The following is a 10,974-nucleotide window of genomic DNA, read 5'->3' on the forward strand; positions in this document are numbered from 1 at the left end:
TATATATATATATATATATATACCACATCTTCTTTATCCATTCATCTCTCAATGGACATTTAGGTTGTTTCCATGTCTTGGCTATTGTGAATAGTGCTGCTGTGAACATAGGGGTGCATGTATCTTTTCGAATTAGAGTTTTGTCTGGATATATGCCCAGGACAGGCAAGTTATGTTTAGTCTCTCTGAATCTCAATTTCCTTATCTGCAAAAGTTTTTGTGTTTGTTTGTTTTTAAAGATTAAATGTGCCAATATAGACACAATTTCTGGCACAGTTTAAAACATGGTATATACTCAATAAATGGTAACTATTATTATTAAATGTAGTAATAACATCTCCTTTCGGTTTCTAGACTGGCACTGTTCCCAGGTCCTTCCTGTTTTCAGGGCCATTCATCCTAATTACCCCACAGCTTAGAGCTAAAAGGACCTGATAATTCTAAAGAGTTGTTGGGAGGAGTTGCCCTCTCTGATAGAAACAGTGGGCAAAGTTTTGCCTTCATTCCACATTTTTAAAAACATTGCTCTGCATGTAAAGTTGGAGGAAAAGCATGTGACCATTTATCTTATTTTTCAGGTTGAAAAATGGAGCTCAGTGAGAGATGAGTGACTTTCTCAAGGTCAAATACCACAGGACTCTCGACAGAAAACATTTAACCCTATCTCACATGGTTGATGTGAAAATCGATTGAGAATATACACGAACTTGTTTTTTGAACCACAAAGCAACAGACAGTAAAAGATATTGCATTTGTTCTTTCCCTTAAAACCACACTGCTGTTACCACAGTTGTCCAGAAAACAAGAGAGAGCATTTTCCGGGGGATGTGAGTCATTCGTGCAGTATGAAAGCCTTCGTCCCAGAGAGAGTGCACATACTTAGGCAGAGAGCTCTGGCTTCCTGGAAGACGTTCTGTGTGTGGCAGGGGGTGGAAGCAGGAGAAGGAGAAAGATGGCAAGTGAAGTGGGAAGGAATGACTAATCAACGCTGGAAATAAACACATCCTCACGTGCCCACAGCTTATCCCTGGGAAAGCCAAGGGCAACCGTGACAGAGGCTTGAAGGAAAGCAAAACAATTCTGTTCCCTTCGCAGCCGATCCCTTTGAGGCCATCTTACTTGGGATTCTGACTGGAAGAGGAGGGTCATTCTTTTTTTTTTTTTTTTTTTGTCTGTCCTTCCCACAACACAGACAGCCAACCCCACTGAGTGTCATATGGAGAGTTCAGTGGCACAGACTTCTGCTCTCTTGTAGCTACCAGCAGTTAGATGAAGTTGGATGGGTTGGGTCCACCCTCCGGTCGCCCATCTGGCTGCTTTTCATGCTCCGCCACCAGCAACAATCCCTGGCACTCGCCAGTCTCCCAGGGTGGATGCTGAGGGTGAAATGGGAATGTCTGCAGGGTGTTGGCAATGCTTTTGTCAGTGCACATGAAGACCACGCCACTCTTGCTGTATGGAGGGCACAAACCTGCTCTGAATCATAACGAAAACTAAGAGTTTAGAGCTTTTGCTCTCACCAGCTCTCTCCCTCTCTATCTACCCCACCATGTTCTGTTGATTACTCTCTCAAAGTATATTTCTGTATTCATAACTCCTTGCTGTATGAACGTTCACTATATGATTCTATTCCTTCTTTTCCCACTAGTAATTTCCCAAGTCTTTATGATATTTTCAAACTCAGAGTGTTTTTCCAATGAACATGCAGGGGAGAATGCTGATCTAGAAGACCAAGAATCTACTCCAGCTTTGCCACAAACTTGCTATGCGAATTTTTCATTTTCTTAGCCATGAGGACTCAATTTCCTCATCTGTGACATGGGAATATCAAGTGCCTTACCAGGCTCACAGAGATACTGTGAAGCTCCAGTGAGACACTGCACATAAACAATAGGCTATTAATGTACAAGAAAAAACTCTTAGTATCCTAAAATGTATTTTTAGAGCTATTCTGTATAGCAAGCAATTTTCTTTCACCTGTTATTGGAAAATACTGCATTTGCAAGTACTATGCTACTTTCTATTTTATTGGACCTATTTTATTGGATTTACTAATCTTTACATCAAAATTAATCTGTGATTGCCCATCAGATAGTAAGTTCATCCTGACATCACCCCACCTCCATCCCCAAAGTTAGCACCAGGAGCTGTGCAAGAGGTCTTCCAAATACATTAACCAATAGGCAAATTGCAGAAAACTGTTTCAAGGATTGCCACCAGCCTTGGGTATGCTAGGCTCAGAACTCCATTATTAGTAATAGTTGCTTGACTTTGTAAAGCAACTTAGAATTTACAGAGCGTTTTCAAATCCACATTCTCATTAGATAACCCCAACTCATTTGAATAGGTAAGGGAGCAAAGATGCCCACCTTACAGAAGAGCAAACTGAGGTCTGAAGAAGTTAAATAACCTGTCAAAAGCCACGCAGCTAGTAATCGACAGAACCATGATGCAGACCCATCCGGATCTTACTCCAAATCCAGTGGGCTCGCCAATACGCCAATTGTTCCTTCCTTTTCAAACCAGGGCAAGCAATATCCCTTCCTCCTGCCCTTCTGGCATCCTGGCAGCCCCTCTGTTCTTTTCATCATAGTCAGTTTCGACCTATTGATGTTCCAAAAAGGAGTCGGGCGATTGGCAGCTACTTTCCTTAGGAATATGCGCTTGGCATTGTAGCGTGTCTACCACTACAGTGGTTCAGGTCCAGATCCACTTTAAGAGTCAGCATTTCCCAGAGAACAAAGAATGAAGGCTGCTGGACAAAGAAATGTCCAGCCACTAACTGTGTGATGTCAGTGGACTGGGTGATTAAGCAAAGAGCATTTGAGCTCCCTCTCTGCCCCAGGACTCAGCCCCAGCTCTAATCACGGAAGTGGCGGTCACAGTAGCTACTAGGCGGCTCATGGGATGGGTAGCAAATGTACAACCTGCTTTTTGGGCCAACCAGCCCCAACCAATAAGCTCACCAGGAAGCATTTGGGCTTCCGAAGGCTGAGTGCTGTCCCTTGTACTGCCTCGTCCAGACAGTACAAGAGAGCTGCCAACAGGCAGGCAGACTGGCCAGCTTCCCCTGGATTCTGCATAAAAAAAAGGAGGGACCCCAGTGCCCCATGTGCCTGAGATCCAAAAGATATACCCCTAGGACAGTGCAGGTGTCTCCACATCAAAGAAGAAACCCAGACCCCGGGGGACAGAGTCCTCTGAGGATCTTTTGCAGTTCCCTGCTACCCTCAGGTCTGACTCCCTGTGCCTAGATTTTGTGATCTAGAACAGGACTCTATTCTTTCTGATCTCTACCCTTTTACATTCCTTGCCCTGTCCCCCATCCCTGCCCCCGCTCCCCAGACCTCACTGTCACCTCAAGCATTCTCACCTCTCCGCTTTTGCAAACACAGTTCTACCTACCCTCTTGGCAATCCTTTTTTCTCCTTGCTGATCATCATTTGTTGAAAGCCAGTAAAAAGTCTGTCTCCTGAATGAAGACTCCTCTGATTATTCTGTTACGCCACAATCTCCCCCTTCTCTAAATTTCATTTCAAACTGACCCTTTACTTATCCCCTAACTTTCCTATGTTAGTTCTCACTCCTCCCCCGCACTCTGGATGGTAAGCTTCCCAAGAGCAGGGATCATGCCTTACTTCTTTTTTTTTTTTGCGTTACGCGGGCCTCTCACTGCTGTGGCCTCTCCCGTTGTGGAGCACAGGCTCCGGACGCGCAGGCCCAGCGGCCATGGCTCATGGGCCCAGCCGCTCCGCAGCATGTGAGATCCTCCCGGACCGGGGCACGAACCTGTGTCCCCTGCATCGGCAGGCGGACTCTCAACCACTGCGCCACCAAGGAAGCCCCATGCCTTTCTTCTTTTATAACCTTTTGCTGTCTGTGAATTCTGGGCACCTAGGATCTTAGTAAAACTTCACCTTCGGCAAATACCTAGCACTGGATGAACAGAAATGTCATAAGCCATGGTGACAGTTCTCAAAAAGATTGCAACCTTTTCTGGAGAACAGGACATCAATGTGTTTACCCAGCATGAGACGGGCAGGCAGTCTGGAGCTCGATAATAAAATGGTGGAAAAGCAGATGAAAAGATTCCAGCCATATTTTGTATACAGTAGCGTTGTTAGAGGTCTTTTGAGCAGGAGCGGGGGTTGGGGGGGCTGTATGAGGCAGAAGATTAATTTGGCTGCAGTCTTGCTTTCTTCCCCTGGGCATGGGACCCTTCTCGCTATTCCTAGAACCCTCAGGTTTGCTCCCGTCTCGAAGCCTTTGCACTTAGAATTCTCTTTGTCTGGAATGCTCTTTCCCAGTCTTTACAAGGCCAGTTTTTTTCCCCCATCATTCAGAGGTCTGTTCAAATATCTTCTCAGAGACACTTTTCCTGATTCCCACCTAGAGCATCTCCCACCCTTGGTCACTCTCGGTGTTTGCTTGCGTGTTTGTTTGTTTTATTGAAGAATAGTTAATTTACAATACTGTGTTAGTTTCAGGTGTACAGCAAAGTGATTCAGTTATACATGTATGTATTTGTTTATCGGATTCTTTTCCATTATAGGTTATGTTTATTTGTTTTTGCTCAGACTCTGAAATTACTTTCCTTGGTTGCTTGCCTGACTGTTCTCTCTCCATCAAGCTCCATCAGCACAAGGAGCTTTTTTGCTTATTCACCATCGTATCACCAGTGCTTGAAATAGTATTTGTAACTTTGTAGTCTCTCTATAAAAATGCATTGTGTGTTGGGGCTTCCCTGGTGGCGCAATGGTTGAGAGTCCGCCTGCCGATGCAGGGGACGCAGGTTCGTGCCCCGGTCCGGGAAGATCCCACTTGCCGTGGAGCGGCTGGGCCCGTGAACCATGGCCGCTGAGCCTGCGCGTCCGGAGCCTGTGCTCTGCAACGGGAGAGGCCACAGCAGTGAGAGACGCGCGTACAAAAAAAAAAAAAAAAAATGCATTGTGTGAATGAATGAATGCTTAGGATGGATTGTGAGGGAGCAGGGTTGGCAGAGGGGTGGAGCTGAGAGACACTGGCCACAAGAAGACCAAGAGGAGACTGTGATAATTCAGCTCTGGGTGAGCAGTGGGGAGGTTGGGCCGGGTGTGGGAGGGGATTGTCAGGGCCTTGGAATTAAGTGAATGCTGGAGAAAGGGAGAGAGCAGCCAGGACAGAGGGGACTTTTGAGCTTAGATGCCTGGGAGAACCATGGAACCAATAGTAGAAACAGAGAACGGGTGGGAGATAAATAGTTCTGTTCTACTATATCTTGAGAGCTGTGTTTCTTAGAAACTTTGTATCATTATTTCTTTAATCACATCACAAAAACAATCACTATCATGAAATCAAAGAGGTTAGCCAATCGGAAATAGTCATTAGTTTATCTGGTTTTGTTGTTCCTTTAAGGGTTAATTTACAAAGCATAACATCCGCTGTTTATTAATGTTTTAAGCATTGTTCTAAATAATTCCATGTATTATTTCATTTCATCCTCAAAGCAACCCAATACATTAGGTTTTCTAATTATTCCCATTTTATACATGAGAAAATTGAGGCAGAGAAGGGTCAACTAACACACACAAGGCCCTGCAGCTAATAAGTGGTGCAGTAGGAGTTTAAACCCAGGCAGACTAACTGCTCACACTTTTCCTACAGAAATTTCATTAAACAAAACTATAGATATTTTTATAACTGTGGCCATATTTGTTATATCAAGACAAAAATTAGTTGCCTAAAACTAACAAAGTCAAACCCAGTGTCTAGGGTCAAGTTTCCAATCACAACCCCACTCTAAACAATAGCCGATGCAAAGTACGTTCCCGATTAACATACCCACCGTACGAGAAATGCCTGCAATATTACAGACAAGCTGAGTTTCATATGAAAGGCGAATATGAGTTTGAAAGAGTTCAGTAGATGGAGGTGGATTGATTGACATAGATATTACCTCTTACATGTTCAGAATAGCCCAATGCCCTGATTTTGTCCTGGCTCCCATTCCCCTTGAAGCCATTTCTTCCTGCAGGGTTACCCCTATCTACAAGTAGCCCCCTCCATGGTAAAATGGGTCTCACCCAGGGAGCAGGGTCCCACCCCGCAGCAGGCACCTACCTACCCCACTTCCAGTGGCTGAGAGCACCTTCTGTGAAAAACTGTCTTGCCAGAGTGAAACTTCAGGAAATAACCCCATATGTTTTGTCCTGTTCATGTGCTAAGAGGGATGGTGGCAGCTTCCACTTTCAGAAAAGTTCAGAGACAAGGTCCCTGGAGATCTTCCTCAACAGCTGTGAAGGGAACTTGGGGGGCAGATACTCTGCTTGACTGTCCCCCTCCTGTTCCTTCAACAGATTCACCCAGGGTCCGTTCCTGGGTGGACAGAACACCTTGGGGGCTTCGTGACTCATGTGGAAGAGCTTGGCCAAGCCTTGCGCAGGGATGACACCTCTGGACACCTTCTATGGGTGACAAACCGAGGGCCGTTTAATGTGCTAATTCCAATATCCTCCTAGGTTTTAAGGCCAGGCTCCTTTTCAACCCTCTGCCCTTGGGAGTGGTCTATGTCTAGGTACTCTACCCCTGGTCGTCCCACTGATGGCTTCAGAAATTGGGCTCTATTTGCTGTGTTCCTCCCCGGAACACTGTCCTGGGGTGTCCTGATTGAGGGGGGGAGGGAGCTGAACGCCACCAGAGCCCTGAGGCCATGGGACACAGAGATCATCTATGCTTCAGGCTCTCTGGGTTAAGAGAGAGAGACGGGCTGTGCAGATCCAAGTACACAGAGGCCCGATTAGAGCCTCAGGGTAACTGTCTCTGGACTGCAACAAGGTGTTTTGTAACAAGAGTCCAACTTTGGGCACAGAAGCCTGCAAAATTGTCCCAAGGGAACAAAAACTACTCTGGCCCATTAGCACAGGAGATTATACTAAATAAAAAGCCTAGGGCTTCCCTGGTGGCGCAGTGGTTGGGAGTCCGCCTGCCGATGCGGGGGACACGGGTTCGTGCCCCGGTCTGGGAAGATCCCACATGCCGCGGAGTGGCTGGGCCCGTGAGCCATGGCCGCTGAGCCTGCGCGTCCGGAGCCTGTGCTCCGCAACGGGAGAGGCCACAACAGTGAGAGGCCCGCGTACCGCAAAAAAAAAAAAAAAAAAAAAAAAAAAAAAAGCCTAAAGATAACATAGGAAAGATTTGCATAGGCTGCTCTTACTGATTTTATTTATCATTACTAGAAACAGCTCTTCTGTACTGTTGTACACTAACGTATGAAAAGCAGGCAACTGATTACTGCAACACCAAAAAAGAGTAGGTAAGCATAGGTCTCCTTTTTGTTTTGTTTTGTTTTGTTTGTTTTTTAGAACAAATCCCTCAACGTTATTTAAAATCAACCGGTGTTAACATTGTTAATCAACTATACCCAATATAAAATAAAATTTTAAAAAATCATCATAACAATAAAAAAAATCAACTGGTGTTTGTAGGTGCATCACGTTTCAGTAGAGGATGTCTTGATGAGATAGAAACCTCCCTCAAGATTTCCAAGTTGACTCAGGAGGTAACTGCCTGAAACTTAAACTTGTCCCTCCGCACCTCCTGGGAGCTGCCTACCTCTAGACCTCGGACAGATACAACATCTAGGAGCATGTCCATAACAGAGGGATCAAAAGTCTTCCTGCTGCCCAACTCTAGGGGGCTCCACTACCTCCTGCCTGCTTACTGCTGGAAAACTAGAACTCTTTTCACTGTTCAATAAATGGGCCACCTTTGGGCCCCCACGCATCCACAGCTCTGGGGAATACAGACACCTCTCATCAATCACAACTGCCCCTTCCTTCATTGTCCCCACCCCTCACTCACCTGTCGATGGCGATGGCCAGCAGGGCGTTCGTGGAGACGTAGAGAGAGACAGTGCGCAGGTAGTTGACGGAGGCGCACAGCACGTGGCCATGCTCCCAGGAGAGCTGGCGTACCACGTAGTAGTCCATCTCGAAGGGGCAGCAGACAACAGCCACCAAGAAATCAGAGATGGCCAGGTTGGCGATGAGCAGATTGGTGAGGCTGCGTAGCTTCTTGTAGCGGGCCAGGGCCACGATGAAGATAAAGTTGCCAATACCACAAACCAGCATGATGCCCACCAGCGCCATGCCAATGACAATTTTGGCAGCAAAGAAGGTCCGGGAATTGGTCACATCCTCATCTTCATCCAAGGGCATATCATAGTCGCCATAGCTGAAGTTGAATGGGAAGAAAGCAGCTCGGGTTCCATGGGGGTCAAGCAGAGAAAAATAGTTGGTTGAGGTGTCTGTGGCATTCTCATCCATGACCCCCATGTCGACCTCCATCTGGCCAGGTAAAGCCTTGAGCAACACTCCTGGGAATTCCTCTGGGGAGATGTCGTTAGGCTGAGGTCTCCCCTTTCTGCTGATACTCAGCTTTCCCTTAATGAGTCAGATTGTCCCTGCAAGGGTCCTTGGGGTCCAGTATCCAAGCTCCATCCTAAGCCTTTGAAAGACATACAAACAATTGGCTACATTTGTAAGTGAACCTGGCCAAATTTAAAACCATTCTATAAACTAAGCTGACCCATTTAGCCACCTGCCCAGAGTGAACAGGTGATGGAGTGGAAATAAAGGAACCAGGGAAAGAAAACAAAGGAATCAAAACCACATACCCACTCATTCAGGGAAGGTTAGATTGCTACAGAGACAAACAAGCGCTAACTCAGTTTATTTCAGTTCCACTGAAGATTCTGAATGTTGCACTTTTTCTCAGGGACCAAAGTTAGGAGTGTGGGAGGCTAAAGAGAACCAGAGTGACCTGCTCCAAACCCTATTCCTTGTCCTGACAGCCTGAACTCTGTCCTTGTGGAATTGTCCCATTCTGTAGCTTAAAAAATTATTCTGGGGCTTCCCTGTTGGCGCAGTGGTTGAGAGTCCGCCTGCTGATGCGGGGGACACGGGTTCGTGCCCCGGTCCGGGAAGATCCCACATGCCGCGGAGCGGCTGGGCCCGTGAGCCATGGCCGCTGAGCCTGCGCGTCCGGAGCCTGTGCTCCGCAACGGGAGAGGCCACAACAGTGAGAGGCCCGCGTACCGCAAAAACAAACAAACAAAAAAATTCTGAATTCCACTGAAGAGGGAAGACTTTGAGACAGGCCTGACTCCTCTCCATGCTTCTTTCCTTCTGGCAAAACACTGCTTTAAAATCAGAGCCTATGCAGCAGCCACCTTCCCCTCTCCTCACTAGGTTTCCTGTTCCTACTTCCAAGTCTGATGTGACCCTAGAAGCCAGGCACAGCATTTACCAAGTCCTGTCCCCACACAGAGGCTGCAAGAGTGAAGTCCCAGCCTAATCATTGAGTGGCTTAGAAAGGGGACTCTGGAACAAAATCCTTCCTTGGCTGGTTGTGTGTCCTGAGATAAACAGCCTGAGCTCTCAGAGTTTCAACATCCTCCAGGCAAGAGATCAGTGATGTCTGTAAAGCATGGAGGTCCCTGGAGAGGGAGGGTGTTACATCCTAGGACTGCAAGGAACTACTAGTGAGGACCCAGGCCTCCCCGGTCAGCTCCAAGGAAGAGGAGGGCACTCCTGACCCAGATGATGGGGCTGGGGTACCAGGAGGGGGTTGTCACCTGCACCGATGGGGATGGAGAACCAAGAGGGAGCCAGAATCCCCATGTCCCCTTCCCTCTCCCTGCAGACCCAGTCCCTCCCAGAGCCTGCAAACATCAGGCCAGGGATGTAAGAAGAGGGCTGGGGTCTGGAGAGCTCCACAGAGGGCAGGAAATCCAGAGAGGGAGGGCAAGTGTAGAAGCCTGAGGTTCCTGGGAAAGGGAGACACAAGGAAGACTCCTAGGACCCTCAGGAGAGCATGCTGCCCACATCCCTCAAAGGTGACATGTCTGGAGCCTGCCTTTGGGGGTAGAACTAAAGTCCCTCTGCACAGGGAGGCCCAGCCCCAGTCCCCCGTCTTTCCCCCAACACTTCCTCTCCATTTTTCGCAGAGTTTTTTCCTCCTCTGAGCATCCGTCCTGCCCCTCTCAGGCCCTGCCCTTTGCTGCTATCCTGTGTGAAGCAGAACCCAGAGCGGAAAGGTCAGAGGGGGCCAGGCTTGCCACCCAGGCAGGAAGGATGCAGTCCAACGCGTGACACAGTCCTCGCCCCTCTCAGGCCCTGTGGGTCTCCGAGGCGCGCCACCTCTGGAGAGGGACCCTGCAAGCTCGCTACCTGGAAGGCTCAAAGTCATGTTTTAAAAAGAAAGAGCATAAAAACTTCTTGGGGAGACCGGGTGTTAGGAGATTTGGGATTTGGGGAGAAATTGTCCTGCGATCTCTTTTTCTCCTTCATTCTCACCTCCCCAGAAGGAACCCCACTGTCACCCGGTGTCCTCTGGAGCCCCTGCGTTTGGGGACTGCCCCCTGGCCAGACCTTCCCATCTCTGGAAGCATCTCTTTGCAGCCTCTGCTGCAAAGCATCTCTTTGCAGCCTCTGCTGATAAGCCTGCTCCCAACTTTGTCCTCGGAGCCTCAGAGGCTACGCCTAAGGACAGAAGGAGGGGACAGACCGGGTCCCCTGCAGAAATGAGCACGAGTGCGAGTCTCTTGAAAAGCCCCCTCCCCACTCAAAAGCCCCCGCGCCCTGGCGGCCGCTGCCGCGTGGAGTCCTCGGAGCATCGCCCCGGAGGGCGCGCCCCGTACCTGCGGCATCCCGGCGCCGGGCGGACAAGGTCCTGAGCTCTTTATTCCGGGTCCGGGGACACGAGTCGCTGCTCCCAGAGGCCCATAGGAAGAGCACGGGTCCCCTCTCTCCCTCCTCTGCTCGGGGCTCTTTCCCGGCTGGGCTGTGCGGGAGTTGCGCTCTCGCCGCCGCAGATCAGAGGACCGCGGCTCCTCGGCGTGGCCACCAACCCCCCCCCCCCCCCCCCCCCGGGAGCTTGTCCACCCCGCCACTGCCAGGGTCCCAGGATCCAGGGACAACTTCCCTGGGAGAACGC

General features: G+C 48.7%; 1 protein-coding gene across 1 annotated transcript in view; it reads right to left on the reverse strand.

Annotated features, from left to right (window-relative positions):
* PROKR1 (prokineticin receptor 1) overlaps positions 1-8,324 on the reverse strand; it is a 9,783-nt gene extending 1,459 nt beyond the window's left edge. Inside the window, exon 1 of the mRNA XM_007464084.1 lies at positions 7,840-8,324. Coding sequence (XP_007464146.1) covers positions 7,840-8,324 — 485 coding nt within the window. The remainder of the gene's footprint in view (positions 1-7,839) is intronic.
* Positions 8,325-10,974: the final 2,650 nt, after the last annotated feature.

This window comes from Lipotes vexillifer, unplaced genomic scaffold (genome assembly GCF_000442215.2).
Source record: "Lipotes vexillifer unplaced genomic scaffold, Lipotes_vexillifer_v1.1 scaffold311, whole genome shotgun sequence".
In the NCBI taxonomy this organism is placed as follows: domain Eukaryota; kingdom Metazoa; phylum Chordata; class Mammalia; order Artiodactyla; family Lipotidae; genus Lipotes; species Lipotes vexillifer.